The sequence below is a fragment of the Nerophis ophidion genome, linkage group LG27 (assembly GCF_033978795.1).
Source record: "Nerophis ophidion isolate RoL-2023_Sa linkage group LG27, RoL_Noph_v1.0, whole genome shotgun sequence".
Classification (NCBI taxonomy): Eukaryota; Metazoa; Chordata; class Actinopteri; order Syngnathiformes; family Syngnathidae; genus Nerophis; species Nerophis ophidion.
This window is the reverse complement of record NC_084637.1, coordinates 22,931,608-22,954,107: the sequence shown is the minus strand read 5'-3', so window position 1 is coordinate 22,954,107 and position 22,500 is coordinate 22,931,608. Positions and strand designations below refer to the sequence as shown.

At 40.7% G+C, this 22,500-nt stretch overlaps 1 protein-coding gene across 2 annotated transcripts in view; it reads left to right on the top strand.

The window, feature by feature from the left end:
- The first annotated feature begins 11,033 nt into the window (after positions 1–11,033).
- Positions 11,034–22,500, top strand: part of ifrd2 (interferon-related developmental regulator 2) — a 23,994-nt gene continuing 12,527 nt past the window's right edge. Inside the window, exons 1-9 of one of the 2 annotated variants that reach the window (XM_061888966.1) lie at positions 11,034–11,731; positions 15,804–15,860; positions 19,165–19,281; positions 19,400–19,484; positions 19,543–19,667; positions 19,942–20,099; positions 21,806–21,859; positions 21,970–22,148; positions 22,222–22,330. In XM_061888966.1, the coding sequence (XP_061744950.1) occupies positions 11,689–11,731; positions 15,804–15,860; positions 19,165–19,281; positions 19,400–19,484; positions 19,543–19,667; positions 19,942–20,099; positions 21,806–21,859; positions 21,970–22,148; positions 22,222–22,330 (927 nt within the window). In that variant the 5' untranslated portion in view covers positions 11,034–11,688. The remainder of the gene's footprint in view (positions 11,732–15,803; positions 15,861–19,164; positions 19,282–19,399; positions 19,485–19,542; positions 19,668–19,941; positions 20,100–21,805; positions 21,860–21,969; positions 22,149–22,221; positions 22,331–22,500) is intronic. The other variant, XM_061888967.1, reaches the window with a different exon arrangement.

Here is a 22,500-nt window from a genome sequence, read left to right as displayed (position 1 = left end):
CTTTTTTTTAATCCAATAATGCAACATATTTTTATTTTATTTTATATTTTTCTATATTGTTAAAATGCTACATATTTTTTTAAATGAGGGAAAAATTTTAGCTCGTGATGTTACAGTCAAAACATGGAAATATCCATCCATCCATTTTTCTACCGCTTATTCCCTTTTTGGGGTCGCGAGGGGCGCTGGCGCCTATCTCAGCTACAATTGGGCGGAAGGCGGGGTACACCCAGGACAGGTCGCCACCTCATCTCAACATGGAAATATTGCTTAATCAATCAATAGTCAATGTTCATTTATATTGCCCTGAATCACAAGTGTCTCAAAGGGCTGCACAAGCCACAACGACATCGCGGATCGGCGCCCACATAAGGGCAAGGAAAAACTCACAACCCAGTGGGAGGTCGATGAGAAACCTTGGAGAGGACTGAAAATGTGGAGAGACTGGATGCAATCGACATCGAGTGGGTCTGACTTTCTGTTGTGAAAGTCCAGTCCATAGTGGATCTAACATAATAGTGGGAGTCCAGTCCATAGTGGATCTAACATAATAGTGAGAGTCCAGTCCATAGTGGCTCTAGCATAATAGTGGGAGTCCAGTCCATAGTGGATCCAACATAATAGTGAGTCCAGTCCATAGTGGCTCTAGCATAATAGTGTGAGTCCAGTCCATAGTGGCTCTTACATAATAGTGAGAGTCCAGTCCATAGTGGCTCTAGTATAATATTGAGAGTCCAGTCCATAGTGGCTCTAGCATAATAGTAAGAGTCCAGTCCATAGTGGATCTAGCATAATATTGAGAGTCCAGTCCATAGTGGCTCTAGCATAATAGTGAGAGTCCAGTCCATAGTGGATCTAGCATAATAGTGAGAGTCCAGTCCATAGTGGATCTAACATCATAGTGCAAGTCCAGTCCATAGTGGATCTAACATAATAGTGAGAGTCCAGTCCATAGTGGATCTAACATGATCGTGAGAGTCCAGTCCATAGTGGATCTAACATGATCGTGAGAGTCCAGTCCATAGTGGATCTAACATAATAGTGAGAGTCCAGTCCATAGTGGATCTAACATAATAGTGAGAGTCCAGTCCATAGTGGATCTAGCATAATAGTGAGAGTCCAGTCCATAGTGGCTCTAGCATAATAGTGAGAGTCCAGTCCATAGTGGATCTAACATCATAGTGAAAGTCCAGTCCATAGTGGATCTAACATAATAGTGAGAGTCCAGTCCATAGTGGATCTAACATGATCGTGAGAGTCCAGTCCATAGTGGATCTAGCATGATCGTGAGAGTCCAGTCCATAGTGGATCTAACATAATAGTGAGAGTCCAGTCCATAGTGGCTCTAGCATAATAGTGAGAGTCCAGTCCATAGTGGATCTAACATCATAGTGAGAGTCCAGTCCATAGTGGATCTAACATCATAGTGAGAGTCCAGTCCATAGTGGATCTAACATAATAGTGAGAGTCCAGTCCATAGTGGATCTAACATGATCGTGAGAATCCAGTTCATAGTGGATCTAACATAATAAATGATAAATGGGTTGTACTTGTATAGCGCTTTTCTACCTTCAAGGTACTCAAAGCGCTTTGACACTACCTCCACATTTACCCATTCACACACTGATGGAGGGAGCTGCCATGCAAGGCCCCAACCAGCACCCATCAGGAGCAAGGGTGAAGTGTCTTGCTCAGGACACACCAGACGTGACGAGGTTGGTACTAGGTGGGATTTGAAACGGGGACCCTCGGGTTGCGCACGGCCACGCTCCCACTGCGCCACGCCGTCCCAGTGAGAGTAATAGTGGGAGTCCAGTCCATAGTGGATCTAACACAATAGTGAGTCCAGTCCATAGTGGCTCTAGCATAATAGTGAGAGTCCAGTCCATAGTGGGTCTTACATAATAGTGAGAGTCCAGTCCATAGTGGCTCTAGCATAATAGTGAGAGTCCAGTCCGTAGTGGCTCTAGCATAATAGTGAGAGTTCAGTCCATAGTGGATCTCACATCATAGTGAGAGTCCAGTCCATAGTGGATCTAACATAATAGTGAGAGTCCAGTCCATAGTGGATCTAACATGATCGTGAGAGTCCAGTCCATAGTGGATCTAACATAGTGAGAGTCCAGTCCATAGTGGATCTAACATGATCGTGAGAGTCCAGTCCATAGTGGATCTAACATAATAGTGGGAGTACAGTCCATAGTGGATCTAACATAATAGTGAGAGTCCAGTCCATAGTGGCTCTAGCATAATAGTGGGAGTCCAGTCCATAGTGGATCTAACATAATAGTGAGTCCAGTCCATAGTGGCTCTAGCATAATAGTGAGAGTCCAGTCCATAGTGGCTCTAGCATAATAGTGAGAGTCCAGTCCGTAGTGGCTCTAGCATAATAGTGAGAGTCCAGTCCATAGTGGATCTAGCATAATAGTGAGAGTCCAGTCCATAGTGGATTTAACATAATAGTGAGAGTCCAGTCCATAGTGGCTCTAGCATAATAGTGAGAGTCCAGTCCATAGTGGATCTAACATAGTGAGACTCCAGTTCATAGTGGATCTAACATCATAGTGAGAGTCCAGTCCATAGTGGATCTAACATGATCGTGAGAGTCCAGTCCATAGTGGATCTAACATGATCGTGAAAGTCCAGTCCATAGTGGATCTAACATAATAGTGAGAGTCCAGTCCATAGTGGATCCAACATGATCGTGAGAGTCCAGTCCATAGTGGATCTAACATAATAGTGAGAGTCCAGTCCATAGTGGATCTAACATCATAGTGAGAGTCCAGTCCATAGTGGATCTAACATGATCGTGAGAGTCCAGTCCATAGTGGATCCAACATAATAGTGGGAGTACAGTCCATAGTGGCTCTAGCATAATAGTGGGAGTCCAGTCCATAGTGGATCTAACATAATAGTGAGTCCAGTCCATAGTGGCTCTAGCATAATAGTGAGAGTCCAGTCCATAGTGGCTCTAGCATAATAGTGAGAGTCCAGTCCGTAGTGGCTCTAGCATAATAGTGAGAGTCCAGTCCATAGTGGATCTAACATAGTGAGAGTCCAGTTCATAGTGGATCTAACATCATAGTGAGAGTCCAGTCCATAGTGGATCTAACATGATCGTGAGAGTCCAGTCCATAGTGGATCTAACATGATCGTGAAAGTCCAGTCCATAGTGGATCTAACATAATAGTGAGAGTCCAGTCCATAGTGGATCTAGCATAATAGTGAGAGTCCAGTCCATAGTGGCTCTAGCATAATAGTGAGAGTCCAGTCCATAGTGGATCTAACATCATAGTGAAAGTCCAGTCCATAGTGGATCTAACATAATAGTGAGAGTCCAGTCCATAGTGGATCTAACATGATCGTGAGAGTCCAGTCCATAGTGGATCTAGCATGATCGTGAGAGTCCAGTCCATAGTGGATCTAACATAATAGTGAGAGTCCAGTCCATAGTGGCTCTAGCATAATAGTGAGAGTCCAGTCCATAGTGGATCTAACATCATAGTGAGAGTCCAGTCCATAGTGGATCTAACATCATAGTGAGAGTCCAGTCCATAGTGGATCTAACATAATAGTGAGAGTCCAGTCCATAGTGGATCTAACATGATCGTGAGAATCCAGTTCATAGTGGATCTAACATAATAAATGATAAATGGGTTGTACTTGTATAGCGCTTTTCTACCTTCAAGGTACTCAAAGCGCTTTGACACTACCTCCACATTTACCCATTCACACACTGATGGAGGGAGCTGCCATGCAAGGCCCCAACCAGCACCCATCAGGAGCAAGGGTGAAGTGTCTTGCTCAGGACACACCAGACGTGACGAGGTTGGTACTAGGTGGGATTTGAAACGGGGACCCTCGGGTTGCGCACGGCCACGCTCCCACTGCGCCACGCCGTCCCAGTGAGAGTAATAGTGGGAGTCCAGTCCATAGTGGATCTAACACAATAGTGAGTCCAGTCCATAGTGGCTCTAGCATAATAGTGAGAGTCCAGTCCATAGTGGGTCTTACATAATAGTGAGAGTCCAGTCCATAGTGGCTCTAGCATAATAGTGAGAGTCCAGTCCGTAGTGGCTCTAGCATAATAGTGAGAGTTCAGTCCATAGTGGATCTCACATCATAGTGAGAGTCCAGTCCATAGTGGATCTAACATAATAGTGAGAGTCCAGTCCATAGTGGATCTAACATGATCGTGAGAGTCCAGTCCATAGTGGATCTAACATAGTGAGAGTCCAGTCCATAGTGGATCTAACATGATCGTGAGAGTCCAGTCCATAGTGGATCTAACATAATAGTGGGAGTACAGTCCATAGTGGATCTAACATAATAGTGAGAGTCCAGTCCATAGTGGCTCTAGCATAATAGTGGGAGTCCAGTCCATAGTGGATCTAACATAATAGTGAGTCCAGTCCATAGTGGCTCTAGCATAATAGTGAGAGTCCAGTCCATAGTGGCTCTAGCATAATAGTGAGAGTCCAGTCCGTAGTGGCTCTAGCATAATAGTGAGAGTCCAGTCCATAGTGGATCTAGCATAATAGTGAGAGTCCAGTCCATAGTGGATTTAACATAATAGTGAGAGTCCAGTCCATAGTGGCTCTAGCATAATAGTGAGAGTCCAGTCCATAGTGGATCTAACATAGTGAGACTCCAGTTCATAGTGGATCTAACATCATAGTGAGAGTCCAGTCCATAGTGGATCTAACATGATCGTGAGAGTCCAGTCCATAGTGGATCTAACATGATCGTGAAAGTCCAGTCCATAGTGGATCTAACATAATAGTGAGAGTCCAGTCCATAGTGGATCCAACATGATCGTGAGAGTCCAGTCCATAGTGGATCTAACATAATAGTGAGAGTCCAGTCCATAGTGGATCTAACATCATAGTGAGAGTCCAGTCCATAGTGGATCTAACATGATCGTGAGAGTCCAGTCCATAGTGGATCCAACATAATAGTGGGAGTACAGTCCATAGTGGCTCTAGCATAATAGTGGGAGTCCAGTCCATAGTGGATCTAACATAATAGTGAGTCCAGTCCATAGTGGCTCTAGCATAATAGTGAGAGTCCAGTCCATAGTGGCTCTAGCATAATAGTGAGAGTCCAGTCCGTAGTGGCTCTAGCATAATAGTGAGAGTCCAGTCCATAGTGGATCTAACATAGTGAGAGTCCAGTTCATAGTGGATCTAACATCATAGTGAGAGTCCAGTCCATAGTGGATCTAACATGATCGTGAGAGTCCAGTCCATAGTGGATCTAACATGATCGTGAAAGTCCAGTCCATAGTGGATCTAACATAATAGTGAGAGTCCAGTCCATAGTGGATCTAACATGATCGTGAGAGTCCAGTCCATAGTGGATCTAACATCATAGTGAGAGTCCAGTCCATAGTGGATCTAACATCATAGTGAGAGTCCAGTCCATAGTGGATCCAACATGATCGTGAGAGTCCAGTCCATAGTGGATCTAACATGATCGTGAGAGTCCAGTCCATAGTGGATCTAACATGATCGTGAGAGTCCAGTCCATAGTGGATCTAACATTATAGTGAGAGCCCAGTCCATAGTGGATCTTACATAGTAGTGAGAGTCCAGTCCTTAGTGGGGCCAGCAGGAGACCATCCCGAGTGGACTTGGGTCAGCAGGGCAGAGATGTCCCCAAACGATGAACAGGCGAGCGGAATTACTTTATGGAATATTTACAATGAAAACATTCCCCCCAAAAAATGTTTAGCCAATATTTCAGAATAATTTCCACTAATAGAGTAATATTTGTGTAGATTAGTGATCCATATCCTACCATGTAAGTGATACTGCTGATTATTTCCTTTAAAAAACTCTTAAAAGAAGGAGCCAGTCCTTGAAAAGACTCTTTTGAAAGGAAAGGCTCCTCCTTAAAGGAGCCATACATTTCATCTCAAGTTTGGACAGCTGGCAAACTTACAAAAGTTCCCAAATATGTCGTAGAATACATAAAATATACATTTAGAACATGTTTAATATAATCAGGAACACACGTGACTCAATGGCCAACATTATAAAGGCCTACTGAAACCCACTACTACCAACCACGCAGTCTGATAGTTTATATATCAATGATGAAATATTAACATTGCAACAGATGCCAATACGGCCTTTTTAGTTTACTTGATTGCAATTTTAAATTTCCCGTGGAGTTTCTTGTTGAAAACGTCGCGAAATGATGACTGGTATGATGACTTGTGTTTGTGACGTCTCGGGTTGGAGGGGACATATTAGCCCAGCACCACTTACGGCTAAAAGTCGTCTCTTTTCATCGCATAATTACACAGTAATTTGGACATCTGTGTTGCTGAATCTTTTGCAATGTGCTCAATTAATAATGGAGACGTCAAAGAAGAATGCTGTTGGTGGAAAGCGGTGGATTGCAGCTGCCTTTAGCACCGAAACACAGCCGGTGTTTCTTTGTTTGTTGTGAAGCTTTAACACAGAGCGGTCAAGCGAACATGTTTCTCTACGTCAACCAGCAAGTTTTTGAATTGGAAAATTGTGATATTAAGTCGGCTCTTACCGGAGACTTTAGTGGATTATGCGATAACCTCCTGCAGCTCAAAAAGGTAGCTGTGATCTTGGCTCCTCCATCGGCTTCTCTGAGAGACACTGGCGTTCACCGCAGCTATCCAACTTTCAGGTATGTCTTTGCAATTTCACTAAAACACTATTAAAACAATAAGCAGATAAGGGATCTTCCAGAATTATCCCAGTAAATGTGTCTAATTACATCTGAAACGGTCCCACTGCCGCCCGGAGCCGTCGCTTTTTCTTTTTTTTTTGTATTTTTTGTTTTGTTTTGTGCTTCACTCTAACTTTCCTTATCCACAAATCTTTCATCCTCGCTTAAATTAATGGGGAAATTGTCGCTTTCTCGGTCCGAATAGCTCTTGCTGCTGGTGGCTATGATTATAAACAATGTGAGGATGTGAGGAGCACATCGTCTGCTACTTCCGGTACAGGCAAGGCTTTTTTATATTAACGACCAAAAGTTGCGAACTTTATCGTGGATGTTCTCTACTAAATCCTTTCAGGAAAAATATGGCAATATCGCAAAATGATCAAGTATGACACATAAAATGGACCTGCTATCTCCGTTTAAATAACAAAATCTCATTTTAGTAGGTTTTTAACTGCATGCTTATTGCCATGCTATGTGGTTTTCTTAAACTACATCAGGAGAGGGTGGTTACAGAACCTGCCGGTGCGGGGTGGAAATCTGTGGGCACTTAACAATTTGATCTGATTCCTATTCCTGGGGTAACGATTTGACTCGGGTATGATTATTAAATCAAACCGATTCTTGCAATGAATAATTCTGTTTGTGCATATATACATCCATCCATCCATTTTCTACCGCTTATTCCCTTTTTGGGGTCGCGGGGGGTGCTGGCGCCTATCTCAGCTACAATCGGGCGGAAGGCGGGGTACACCCTGGACAAGTCGCCACCTCATCGCAGGGCCTGCATATATACAGTCACGATCAAAAGTTTACATACACTTGTAAAGAACATAAAGTCATGGCTGTTTTAAGTTTCAAATACTTTCTACAACTCTTGTTTTTTTGTTATAGAGTGATTGGAGCACATAGTTGTTGGTCACAAAAACATTCATGTAGTTTGGTTCTTTTGTGAATTTATTATGGGTCTACTGAAAATACGGGCAAATCTGCTGGGTCAAAAGTATACATACAGCAATGTTAATATTTGGTTACATGTCCCTTGGCAAGTTGCACTGCAATAAGGCGCTTTTGGTAGCCATCCACAAACGTCTGGCTGAATTTTTGACCACACCTCTTGACAAAATTGATGCAGTTCAGCTAAATGTTGGTTTCATGATATGGACTTGTTTCTTCAGCATTGTGCACACGTTTAAGTCAGGACTTTGGTAAGGCCATTCTAAAACATTAATTCTAGCCTGATTTAGCCATTCCTTTACCACTTTTGACATGTGTTTGGGGTCATTGTCCTGTTGGAACACCCAACTGCGCACAAGACCCAGTCTCCGGGCTGATGATATTAGGTTGTCCTGAAGAATTTGGAGGTAATCCTCCTTTTTCATAGTCCCATGTAAAGCACCAGTTCCATTGGCAGCAAAACAGACCCAGAGCATAATACTATCACCCTCATGCTTGACGGTAGGTTTGGTGTTCCTGGGAATAAAGGCCTTACCTTTTCTCCTCCAAACATATTGCTGAGTATTGTGGCCAAACAGCTACATTTTTGTTTTATCTGACTATATATTAGGGCTGGGTAATATATTGATATACTCGATATATCGCGGGTTTGTCTCTGTGCGATATAGAAAATGACTATATCGTGATATTCGAGTATACGTTCTCACGCAGTTGCTTTTAGCTCTTTGGCATTACACTGCATACGTTTCCCACTCTCCTTCTCAAAGACAGAAAGCACACCTTCTTACATATGTCACATACATATACACCCTTGCGGAGCAGAGAGGTAGCAGCATGGGCAACTTTATCTTTGGTGCGGGTGGTAATACAAGAGAAATAAGGTGAAAATCTGGTAACAAATGAAGGAAGAATTAATTCCCAAGAAAAACAGCAGGGGATTCATCGTCTGGCGGTAGTTTGGCTTCAAGCGGGAATATGTCGAATAGACAACCGTAGTTTGTCAAGTATGCGGCAAAAGTGTTGCTACCAAAAGTAGCATTACTGCTAATATGTAGCATAATTTGAAAAGTCACCTCCTACAGAATGAAGAGTGTTTACTCCGCATGTCAACATCTCCATGCGATGCCACACGCCCACACCATCAGAATGCCGAGGCAAACATTTCCACATCAACACCACATAGCGAAGGACGAACACTATTTGATTTCCTATAATGCAGCTCATTTTTATTTGACACTTATTGAAATATCTTGTGTGACATCATGCACCAAAGTGCACTTTATTTGTTTTTAACTATATTAGTGGCGTCCTGTACAAAAAGTGCACTTTAATTTAGTGTTGTTTTGATATGTCATCTTGGTGACATCATGCACAAAAGTGCACTCACAGCTTGTTTTAAAATTTCTCTGACAATCTTGCACTTTCTGTTTGGAAATGACATGAATGTTTGTGCCACTGCTTAATAAATGTTTAATAATTACACTTTTGGTCAATTGACTTAGTTGTGATTTCCTTCTCTGCATGAAGGTTTAAAATGAGCATATATTAATGCAGTATGAACAAGAATGTTTTAATGTAGACACATAGAATCATCATACTGCTGTGATTATATGCATCAAGTGTTCATTCAAGGCTAAGGAAAAAAATCGAGATATACATCATATATCGCAATATGGTGGCATACAAATATCGCAATATTAATAAAAGCCAATATCGCCCAGCCCTAATATATATATATATATATATATATATATATATATATATATATATATATATATATATACACATATTGAGTTGAGTTTAAACTAAAAAGTTCTATTTTGGTTTCATCTGACCACATGACATTCTCCCAATCCTCTGCTGTATCATCCATGTATCCATTTTGGTATAAACTCAAGTCGTTGTGTTTGGAGGAAAAAGAACTCTGAGTTGCATCCCAAGAACACCACACCTACTGTGAAGCATGGGGGTGGAAACAACATGCTTCGGGGCTGTTTTTCTGCTAAGGGGACAGGACGATTGATTCGTGTTAAGGAAAGAATGAATGGGGCCATGTATCGTGAGATTTTGAGCCAAAATCTCCTTCCATCAGTGAAAGCTTTGAATGATTGACCAACTACTTATTTTCCACCATAATTTACAAATACATTCTTTAAAATTCCGACAATGTGAATTGTTGGATTGTTTTTCACATTCTGTCTCTCACAGTTGAAGTGTACCTATGATGAAAATTACAGACCTCTGTCATCATTTTAAGTGGGAGAACTTGCACAATCGGTGGCTGACTAAATACTTTTTTGCCCCACTGTATAATATATATATAATATATATATAATATTAGGGCTGTGAATCTTTGGGTGTCCCACGATTCGATTCAATATCAATTCTTGGGGTCACGATTCAATAATATATCAATTTTTTTCGATTCGATTCGATTCTCGATTCAAAAACGATATTTTTCTGATTCAAAATGATTCTGTATTCATTCAATACATAGGATTTCAGCAGGATCTACCCCAGTCTGCTGACATGCTAGCCGAGTAGTAGATTTAAAAAAAAAAATAAAAATAAAAAAATAAAAGCTTTTATAATTATAAAGGACAATGTTTTATCAACTGATTGCAATAATGTAAATTTATTTTAATTATTTAACAAACCAAAAATATAACTGATTTTATCTTTGTGAAAACATTGGACACAGTGTGTTGTCAAGCTTATGAGATGCGATGCAAGTGTAAGCCACTGTGACACTATTGTTCTTTTTTATTATTTTTATAAATGTTTAATGATAATGTCAGTGAGGGATTTTTAATCACTGCTATGCTGAAATTATAATTAATATTGATACTGTTGTTGATAATATTCATTTTTGTTTCACTACTTTTGGTTTGTTCTGTGTCGTGTTTGTGTCTCCTCTCAATTGCTCTGTTTATTGCAGTTCTGAGTGTTGCTGGGTCAGGTTTGGTTTTGGAATTGGATTGCATTGTTATGGTATTGCTGTGTAGTGGTTTGTTGGATTGATTAAAAAAAAAAAAAAGTATATAAAATAAAAATATAAAAATTGATTTTTTAAAAATGAGAATCGATTCTGAATTGAACAATGTGAACGATTTGATTCGTATTCGAATCAATTTTTCCCCACACATATATATATATATATATATATATATATATATATATATATATATATATATATATATATATATATATATATATATATATATATATATATAATATATTTTACATACTGCAGTTAACAAATTTACAGAATATTGGCATTTCCGCTATCGTGATCATGTGCAGATTACCCCTGACGTCATCATGGCGTCACTTGAAAGTCTTCGGACTTTCCATGACGTCACCTTGCTTTCTCCATGTCTGCTCAAAAGACGACATCGTTGACAGCAAGCTCAGGCCCGCGAAAACGACGAAAAACGCCGCGCCGTGCCCGACGAGCGAGTAGTCGGCGACGTCTTATTGTTGTTAAATCCAATAAATGTACTTTGTCTGAAATCCGCGCGGGGTCGTATTGGAAATTTGGAATCGGATTGAAGTAGCACCTGGCAACCCGTTATTTAATCTACAGAGTAAACCTGGCAACCCCCGGCAGCCGGCGTGCTCTCTCTGCTGCGACTGAGAGGAAGATGGTGGACCTGCGGACCACATCGTGCTTCAAACTTCGCCCCAAACTCTTTGAGAGATGCTCACTTTGTCAACCCGGCGTCACGTACAGATTACCAGGGGACAACTATAGATACTACATCCAGGACAAGTGTGGAGTTTGTCTCTTCACTTCCGGGCTGGAGGTTAGCTTGAGTGGCTAATTAGCCAACTTTTGCCGGGTTTTCTTAATTTTTATTGAACTTGTTTGTCGTGGGACCACCGCCCGGATGTCTGCCCGTCGACGGTGACGCCGCCGGGAGTGCGAAAAGTCCATTTTATAAGCGGGGGCGGACGTTAGCTAGCGAGCCGAGCGAAGACACCTCCAGCCGGCCGGCAGCTGTGAGGACTCCAGGTGCCGCCATGCCGCGGGTTAGAAAAGGGAGACGCGGCGCCAGCAAAGCGGGTAAGTGTTCTCCAAACAACCGCAAAACCAAACTAATTGACTGCTGTAGTTGCTGTGGAAACCGTGGAAAGAAAAAAAATCTTTATGAAATCACCAAAAATTATTCCCCGAGCGCGGCCACCGCTGCTGCTCACTGCTCCCCTCACCTCCCAGGTGGTGTATCAAGGGTCAAATGCGGAGTCATTTCGCCACACCTATTGTGCTGAAATGCTACTTTAACTTTTTAACTGGTACTTTTTAAACTGACAATGTTGCTGTTTCTCTGTTTTATTTTTACAAACCCCGTTTCCATATGAGTTGGGAAATTGTGTTAGATGTAAATATAAACGGAATACAATGATTTGCAAATCATTTTCAACCCATATTCATTTGAATATGCTACAAAGACAACATATTTGATGTTCAAACTGATAAAACATTTTTTGGGGGAAAATAATCATTAACTTTAAAATTTGATGCCAGCAACACGTGACAAAGAAGTTGGGAAAGGTGTCAATAAATACTGATAAAATTGAGGAATGCTCATCAAACACTTATATGGAGCATCCCACAGGTGTGCAGGCTAATTGGGAACAGTTGGGTGCCATGATTGGGTATAAAAGCAGCTTCCGTGAAATGCTAAGTAATTCACAAACAAGGATGTGGTGAGGGTCAACACTTTATAAGCAAATTGTCGAACAGTTTTAGAACAACATTTCAGAACGAGCTATTGCAAGGAATTTAGGGATTTTACCATCTGCGGTCCGTAAAATCATCAAAAAGTTCAGTGAATCTAAAGAAATCACTGCATGTAAGCGATGATATGACAGACTTTTGATCCCTCAGGCGGTACTGCATCAAAAACCGACATTAGTGTGTAAAGGATATCATCACGTGCTCAGGAACACTTCATAAAACCACTGTCAGTAACTACAGTTGGTCGCTACATCTCTAAGGGCAAGTTAAAACTTAACTATGCAAAGCCAAACCCATTAAAAAAAAAAAAACAGATTTATATAGCGCTTTTCTAAACACTCAGAGCGCTGAAAGCGAAGTGCTACTCAACATTCATTCACACCTGGTGGTGGTAAGCTACATTAGCCACAGCTGCCCTGGGGTAGACTGACGGAAGCGTGGCTGCCAGCTTGCGCCTACGGCCCCTCCGATCACCACCTGTCATTTATTCATCATTCATTCACCAGTGTGAGCGGCACTGGGGGCAATGGGTGAAGTGTACTGCCTAAGGACACAACGGCAGCGATATTTTGGATGTCAATAGGTGGGAAGTGAACCTGCAACCCCTCAGCTTTCTGGCCGGTCGCTCTACCTACTACGTTATGGCGCCCCTATTTATCAACAATTTCCTGAAACGCCGCCGGCTTGGCTGGGCCCAAGCTCACCTAAGATGGACTGATGCAAAGTGGAAAGGTGTTCTGTGGTCTGACGAGTCCACATTTCAAATTATATTTGGAAACAGAGGACGTGGTGTCCTCCAGAACAAAGAGGAAAATAACCATTCGGACTGTTATAGGTACAAAGTTGAAAAGCCAGCATTTGTGATGGTATGGGGGTGCATTAGTGCCCAAGGCATGGGTAACTTACACATCTGTGAAGGCACCATTAATGCTGAAAGGTCCATACAGGTTTTGGAGCAACATATGTTGTCGTCCAAGCAACGTTATCATGGACGCCCCTGCTTATTTCAGCAAGACAAGTGTTACAACAGCGTGGCTTCGTAAAAAAAAGTGCGGGTACTTTCCTGGCCCGCCTGCAGTCCAGACCTGTCTCCCATTGAAAATGTGTGGCGCATTATGAAGCGTAAAATACAACAGCGGAGACCCCGGACTGTTGAACAACTGAAGCTCTACATAAAACAAGAATGGGAAAGAATTCCACTTTCAAAGCTTCAACAATTAGTATCCTCAGTTCCCAAATGTTTATTGAGTGTTGTTAAAAGAAAAGGTGATGTAACACAGTGGTGAACATGCCCTTTCCCAACTACTTTGGCACGTTTTGCAGCCAAGAAATTCTGAGTTCATTATTATTTGCAAAAAAAAAAGTTTACGAGTTTGTACATCAAATATGTTGCCTTTGTTGCATATTCAACTGAATATGGGTTGAAAAGGATTTGCAAATAATTGTATTCCGTTTATATTTACATCTAACACAATTTCCCAACTCATATGGAAACGGGGTTTGTAAATAAACCTTTATTCATAATATTCAAGAAAATAAATAATAAAACAAGTACAGAAACAGTACAAAACAGCGCCAGGGGTTGTAAATTCAAAGTAACTAAAAAAAAGTAACTTTATTTATTAACATTTATTTCAGAGTCAGCACAGTGGTAGAGGGGTTAGTGCGTCTGCCTCACAATACGAAGGTCCTGAGTAGTCCTGGGTTCAATCCCGGGCTCGGGATCTTTCTTTGTGGAGTTTGCATGTTCTCCCCGTGACTGTGTGGGTTCCCTCCTGGTACTCCCTCCCACTTCCAAAGACATGCACCTGAGGATAGGTTGATTGGCAACACTAAATTGGCCCTAGTGTGTGAATGTGAGTGTGAATGTTGTCCGTCTATCTGTGTTGGCCACCAGCTGAAAACATAACAAAATGAAACTTAGCAGCTGATATTGACAATAAAAAGTTGTTTTCGCAATTGTAGGATAAAAATTCGAACCATAACCAATCATGCATCAATATAGCTCTTGTCTCAAAGTAGGTGTACTGTCACCTCACTTGCCAACACTCCCACATTTCCGGGAGACTCCCAAATTTCAGTGCCTCTCCCGGGACAACCATTCTCGCGAATTTCTCCCCATTTCCTTCCGGACCTGAGTGAGGACAGCCTGTCGTCACGTCCGCTTTTCCTCCAGCGTAGCGGCCCAGTCACGTTATAACATCTACGGCTTTTGGAGAGTGCACGACTGCACACACCACAAGAAGGAGACTTTTATATACAGTATGTCTTCGTTATCCATAGGTTTATTTATAACCCATAAAGTAGGAAGGCACGGAGCTATTTCTCAGCGTGTATTTATTCCAGCCGGAACGTTAATACACTGACACACAATGTCCGGAATCCCATCATGCATTGCTTCAAAACTACAGCAAGTGTTAATGTCCAAAAAAAGATAGTGACAGAGAATAGAACACGGATGGACAAGTCAAGCCTAAACTCACTCCTTTCCTGCAAATTTAATGTCACAAATGCTACCCATACCTATGCTCCTTTTAAAGGCTTTGCTACTGGCTGCAAAGCATAGCACTTTGAAATACAACAATGAGTAGAGAGGAGTGTTATGTGTGTAAATAAGTGAACACTGAAATTCAAGTATTTTATATGTATATATATATATATATTTATATTTATATATGTGTGTATATGTATATATATGTATATGTATATATCTATCTATCTATATATCTGCGATGAGGTGGCGACTTGTCCAAGTCAGATAGGCACCAGCCCCCCCCCTCCCCCGAAGGGAATAAGCGGTAGAAAATGTAAATATATATCCATCCATTTCCTACCGCTTGTCCCACACACACACAGACACACACACACACATACACACAGATATATATATATATATATATATATATATATATATATATATATATACACAAGAAATACTTGAATTTTAGTGAATTCTAGCTATAAATATACTCCTCCCCCTTAACCCCGCCCCGACCCTGTTTAATAACGCCCGCACAGTTTATATTCCAATTATTAGAAGGACACGAGTGTTGCTGGGCTTGCTTTTTCTTCAAGTATTTTGCACAGCAGTCAGCGTCATGTCACAAGACCCTCGGGTGCCGTCAATGTCAATCAAGTGACGAAAGTGACATCTTTGTGAAGATTGATGATACATCATTTTTAGGTCCATTTTTAAATGCCTGCTGATGGACTGACACACCCTCTGCCATCGACGTAATGGGCACCCCTGATTTAGATGCTGTAAAAAAATAAACTGCACCTTGTAATGTTGTCCCTCATGTTGTCCTTCACCCATGTCTCATTTACACCTTCATTCTAACCCCCCCCACGCGCTAATTATACCTCACACATCCCATGATCCATACGTCATGTCCAGGATCTCTTCGTCAGGACGTTCTCCAGCTGCAGCTGACGACTAAAGCCTCACTGAAAGGTAACGCCTTTGACCTTTGAACCCCCCGACATAGCCATGCGTAGGGCTGGGCGATATGGCCTTTTTTTAATATCTCGATATTTTTAGGCCATATCGCCATACACGATATATATATCTGGATATTTTGCCTTAGTCTTGAATGAACACTTGATACTTATAATCACAGCAGTATGATGATTCTATGTGTCTACATTAAACCATCCTTGTTCATACTGCATTCATTTATGCTCATTTTAAACGTTCATGCATAGAAGGAAATCACAATGAAGTCAATTGACCAAAGCGGGATGTATAAAATAGTCAGGAATTGTCATGAATACAAAGGATTATGGGTATTTGTTGTGTTGCGTTTATGTTGTGTTACTGTGAGGATGTTCTCCCGAAATGTGTTTGTCGTTCTTAATTGGTGTGGCTTCACAGCGTGGCGCATATTACTAAGAGTGTTAAAAATGTTTATATCACAACTATTAGTGTACTCTGTGTCACCCAGTATGCCTTGCAGTCGTGTGCGTGTTGCCACGGAAGCCACACACAACATGATGCTGGACTGACAAGCAGATCGTAAATGTTGTAGTAGGCGACAAAGCCAATGGCATCATAGGACGCCCTAATACTTATCTGGGTGACTACCGGCAGTCATTCAGGAGAATATTAGCGTCTATTATTGATTTCTTTGCTTTGTGACACGGGTCTTAAATGGCACTTTGAATGGCAAAGGATCCCGATCACAGAACCATGCATATCAAATATTTCCGGATGGTTCAACCGCCACCCGCCCGCATCTAATTAAAATCAATTTTTTCGTCATGTCAACCGCCTGACCCGCGGTTTATCCGCGGACTCCGCGGATGAGACCGCAAACCGCGCATCTCTAGTAGGTACACAGAACATCACAGGGTCAAAATGTGCGAGAAAATGAGAGCAGACAAGGTTGACAAACAATGTTGCAACCTTGCGTCGTCAATTCTTCAGTGGGGATAAATGGTGGGGCATGTTGACCTTTGGGTTACCTTGTAAGAGTTTTACTGAATGAAAACAAACACACACACACACACACACACAAAGCAAATACCATAGTGGTTTGTGCTCTCAGAATGCTGATCACCAATAAACTCTTTAACAGTAGAAAGTCCTGAGCGAGCAGTGGCTTAGCTTAGCCTACACGCACGCACGCACGCACGCACACACACACGCACACACACTCATACACGCACACAGTCTCACATTTTCTATTTTTGAATTCCACATGCTGTTTTACATTCAAACTACTTATTTATTTTACTTTTTCTTTGTTTTTATTTAGTTCTATGTCTACCGTAAATCCATAAAAAGCAAATATAAAAAATAACTTATATTTTTGTTTGAAAATGTAGTTTTTAAAAATTTTTATTTTTATCAATTAGGGGTGTAACGCTAGGTGTATTTGTATTGAACCTTTTCGGTTCGGGGGTTTCGGTTCGGTGTGGAGGTGTACCGAACGACACGGACATATTAAGTAGCGTACCGCACGCTGTGTAAACTGTGCACACCGAAGCACCATGAATTGATTTACGTGGACCCCGACTTAAACAAGTTGAAAAACGTATTCGGGTGTTGTACGGAATATGTACTGTACTGTGCAATCTACTAATACAAGTTTCAATCAATCAAAAAAACAACACACGGCATGCTAGCAACGACTGGGCTATGATAGACTAACAACACCTCCTCTTTTCACGGGATATGTCCTCTTTGCGGAGCTGTCCAGGTGGAGTTTCTTAAATGCCTCGAATGTCCGGCATTTTAAGTTATGGCTGCGTGTATTTTCAATGTATGTTCAGGGTTAGGAAGGGGTTTAAAAAAAAAAAAGTGGTGCATGCAGCGTTAACATTCGTGAGGGACGGGCAGAGACAGAAAGCGAGAGAGTTATGATTTACGCGCATGCGTCGCCAGCTCTTCTTTTTATCCTTTGATTAATCAGATTTAATTTTTTATTATCTATAGCAGGGGTGTCAAAAGTGTGCCCCGAAGGCCATTTGCGGCACACAGCTAATGTTTTAAAGGCCCGCGGCACATTCTAAAAATACTATTAAAATAAACAAAAACATAAACAAAAGTGAAATAAAAAAGCTTAAAGGCTAAATGTTATTTAGAAAAAGTTGCATCGTTGACTAATAAAACAAAGCTGTTTTTTTTCTTTCAAACTGTCATTGCTCAAAACATAATATTGAATCAAATCAATGTTATTATGGATATTCCACTTAGAAAAATATTTTTGGTGGAAGATTTAGCAAATTTGTTGAATAAATAATCAAAAAATGTATATTTTGTTTTTTTTCTTACTGTACCGAAAATTAACCGAACCGTGACCTCTGAACCAAAGTACGTACTGAACCAAAATTTTTGTGTACCGTTACACCCCCTATTTATCAATATATCATTACAATTTTAAATTAAAATTAAATTGGACGCATTAGAATATAAGTATTTGGTCAACCATTCAAATCTCTCACTGATGGAAGGAGGTTTTGGCTCAAAATCTCACGATACATGGCCCCATTCATTCTTTCCTTAACACGGATCAATCGTCCTGTCCCCTTAGCAGAAAAACAGCCCCAAAGCATGATGTTTCCACCCCCATGCTTCACAGTAGATATGGTGTTCTTGGGATGCAACTCAGTATTCTCCTTCCTCCAAACACGACAAGTTGAGTTTATACCAAAAAGTTCTATTTTGGTTTCATCTGACCACATGACATTCTCCCAATTCTCTGCTGTATCATCCATGTATCCATTTTTGGATAAACACAACTCGTCGTGTTTGGAGGAAGAAGAACACTGAGTTGCATCTCAAGAACACCATACCTACTGTGAAGCATGGGGTTGGAAACATCATGCTTTGGGGCTGTTTTTCTGCTAAGGGGACAGGACGATTGATCCGTGTTAAGGAAAGAATGAATGGGGCCATGTATCCTGAGATTTTGAGCCAAAACCTTCCATCAGTGAGAGCTTTGAATGGTTGGCCAAATACTTATTTTCCACCATAATTTACAAATAAATTCTTTAAAATTCCTACAAAGTGAATTCCTGGATTTTTTTTCACATTCTGTCTCTCACAGTTGAAGTGTACCTATGATGAAAATTACAGACCTCGGTCATCATTTTAAGTGGGAGAACTTGCACAATTGGTGGCTGACTAAATACTTGTTTGCCCCACTGTATATATATATATATATATATATATATATATATATATATATATATATATATATTTTATCATCTGCAGTAGTAGTTAATGTCATAATTCATGCGCATCTTTGTGCTAGGTGTCAAAAATGGCAGCAGGGTGGAGTCAGGAGCCAGCGATGACGAGCTGACGTCGGACGTCCTCAGCCACTACAGCAGCGCCAGTGAAGGCACCTCTGTGCTGGAGGAGGGCACAGGTGAGCTGCATACGAATACTGAATATACTTGGAAAAAATATATATATATATATATATATATATATATATATATATATATATATATATATAAACCTTCTTCCTTCCCGTCCACACGCAGGAGGGGAGCAGGTGGATGAGCAGACGGCCCAGGAGGAAATGGAAGACAAAATCAAGCAGTACATCGATGATCTCACTGACAAGAGGTAAAATTTTGTATAGTGTACAATATGGAGGTGTCACTAAAACGTGTCATCGCCTCAGTGCCAAGACTCGACTTGCGGCCATGGAGTCCTTGCGACAGGTCTTCTCCTCCAAAGTCCTGTACGACTTCCTCACGGAGAGACGCCTCACTGTCGGCGACTGCCTGGAGAGGAACCTCAAAAAAGGTCTCACACACCAGAAAAATCTATTTTGAAGTAAACCGCTGCATTTAGTGCTTGCTGTGGTGTATAAATCCAGGTTATTACTGCAGTGCTTTTATTGTGGAGGCGAAAAGGAAGTTACTGTGCGCACATTGTAATGCACTGAAAATAGTCAGATGTTATGTGTCGGCCGAATTTGTGTACGCCCTTTTAAGTAGGAAACACAACGGGCTGATTGTCGACACAAACGTAAGCAGCATTTTGAAACATGAATGTTTCCTCCGTGCTTGGTGTCCAGGCGGCGGGGAGGAGAAGGCGTCGGCGGCCACCGTCTTCGCCCTGCTCTGCATCCAGCTGGGTGGAGGAGATGAGGCGGCTGAGGGCTTCAACATGCTCCGCCCCATCCTGACCACCATCTTGACTGACAACACCGCTAGCATGACAGCACGTCAAAGTGTGAGTAACTATGCGGAAATGACATTTGATTCTCTCTTTAAAGACAATATTTTAGAGCAGGGGGGTCCAAAGTGCAACCCGGGGGTCATTTGTGGCCTGCAGTTTTTTTTTTAAATAGCGGTGAGTCTCAAACTGTGGTATGCTAAAGCATCTCTTGATTAAATTAATGTTTTATTTTTCTATATTCAAACACAATGTTACTGTTCAAACAGTGTGTAATGTTACAAAAATATTTAATATACTTGTTGAATCAAACCTCTGCCTTGTTTTTAATGAATACTAAGGCCTACTATGCGATTATATTTTAATGTTGGTCATTATAGTGGGACTTGGTAAATAAAAAAGCCACTGTTTTAAAGATATTTAAAAATACTATTACTATATATATATATATATATATAGTTTTTATTGCAACTTTGTAAAAATGTAACATGTAATTTTGTAAAAATGTAACAAAAAAAAGTTGCAATATTGACTCTTAATAAAACAAAGCTACCATGCAGGCAGTTTTTAACTTTAAAACTCATTTTTCAAAAAAAAAAAAAAGGTTATTTAACGGATATATATGAAATAGATCCTGAGATTTAAGAGTTAAAAGTAAAAATTATATATAATGCTTAGAATTACTTTATTTTTTATTTTTTGGCACTTTTATGAATAGGGACTCTTTCAGATCCCCAACACTATTTAGGTTGATTTTTTTTCAAACTGTCATTTTTTTTAAATATTAATGAATTAAATCAATTTAAATTAATTTTTTATTTTAAAGGCTCCAGTTATTACTTCACAGCAAATATTACGCTTGGAACATTCATTTGTGGTGGGGGGGGGAAATCATATTTTGTGTTTTTTCCATAAAAATAAAACATAAGGAAAACATTTTTACTTTTTTGTGGGAAAATGGTGCATATATTGTGTTTTTACCCCCAAAAAAGTCTTTTGACAAAAGGGAATAAAACATTTTAGAAATGTGAACTTCTTTTGTGGGAAATAATTACATATTTTGTGTTTTTGACATAAAAAAATACTTTATCAAAAGGGAATAAAACAAACAAATGTTTTTGGGTTTTTTTTAGGGAAAAAATTAAGCATATTTATTGTCTTCACTGTAAAAAAAAATTTTTGTGACAGAATGAAACATAAAAAAAATGTGAACGTTATGTCAAAAGATTAAAAATTGATTTATAGATATTTTAGTGTTGAAAGTAAAAATGAATAAATGTGACTTCTTTTCAACACCTAGTACCTTTTTCGCTTTTCCCAAAATTGAGGGAAGCCCTATTGTTTACAATAAACATTGATTTGGTTTAAAAAACGTAGAATATCAAAATGTCCTCTGCATTCTTTCATTTTTCAGTGTGCACCCTTATTAGAGAAAGTTAGGACATATGCAGGAGTAGTCAACGTAAAGCTTGTAGAGCAGGAGAGATTTACTCTCCACTCATCTGTTGTCGAAATGCTGCAAAGAATAGTGAGCGGCAGGATAATTGTAACCACAGTTCAGGGGGTGCACGGGTGCTGTTTGCACTGGGTTCATGGAGGGTAAACATGAATTCCAACATGTACAGTGACAACATGAAACCACAATGATTGGCTCCACAAATAAACATGAAATATTGTGTTTGGTTTCTTGCACTCGGCGCTGATTTCTCCACAGGTGTGTCGGTTGTTACTGTTGTTAACTTATACGTGTGTGTCGCCATCAGTGTGCCAGAGCTTTGGGGATGTGTTGCTATGTTTCTGCTGCTGAAGACGGAGAAGTAAGAACGCATTTAAACATTTTATTGTCACTGGACTCTTTAATTATGTATATTTCTTTGTGTACGAAAGGATGCCATGCTAGTGTTTGTTTGCATTGTTCCCCTGTCAGGACTTGATCAAGTCCTTGTCCCTCCTGGAGAGCATATTCATGTCCTCCTACCCCAACCGAGAGGGAGTGCTGCCCACGTCCAAACCTGGAGGCCCGGCTCTCCACAGCGCCGCCCTGCAGGCCTGGTGCCTGCTGGTCACCCTCTGTCCTGCATCCAAACTCTCTGTCCTGCTGCACCTGTAAGGTTTTGTTGTTGTTCATTTCTGTAGGCGCTAATAATTACATTAAGAATGTCATCAACTCGCCCCGCAGTCATCTTCCCAAGCTGCTCGCCTGCCTGCAAAGTAGCGACGTCAACTACAGGATCACCGTGGGAGAAACCATTGCACTGCTTGTGGAGCTAGGAAGGGAAATTGATGAGGTACACACACAAAGTTGTTGTATGGACATTGTATACAAAAATGGTAAATGGGTTGTACTTGTATAGCGCTTTTCTACCTTTTTAAGGAACTCAAAGCACTTTTGGCACTATTTCCACATTCACCCATTCACACACACATTCACACAATGATGGCGGGAGCTGCCATGCAA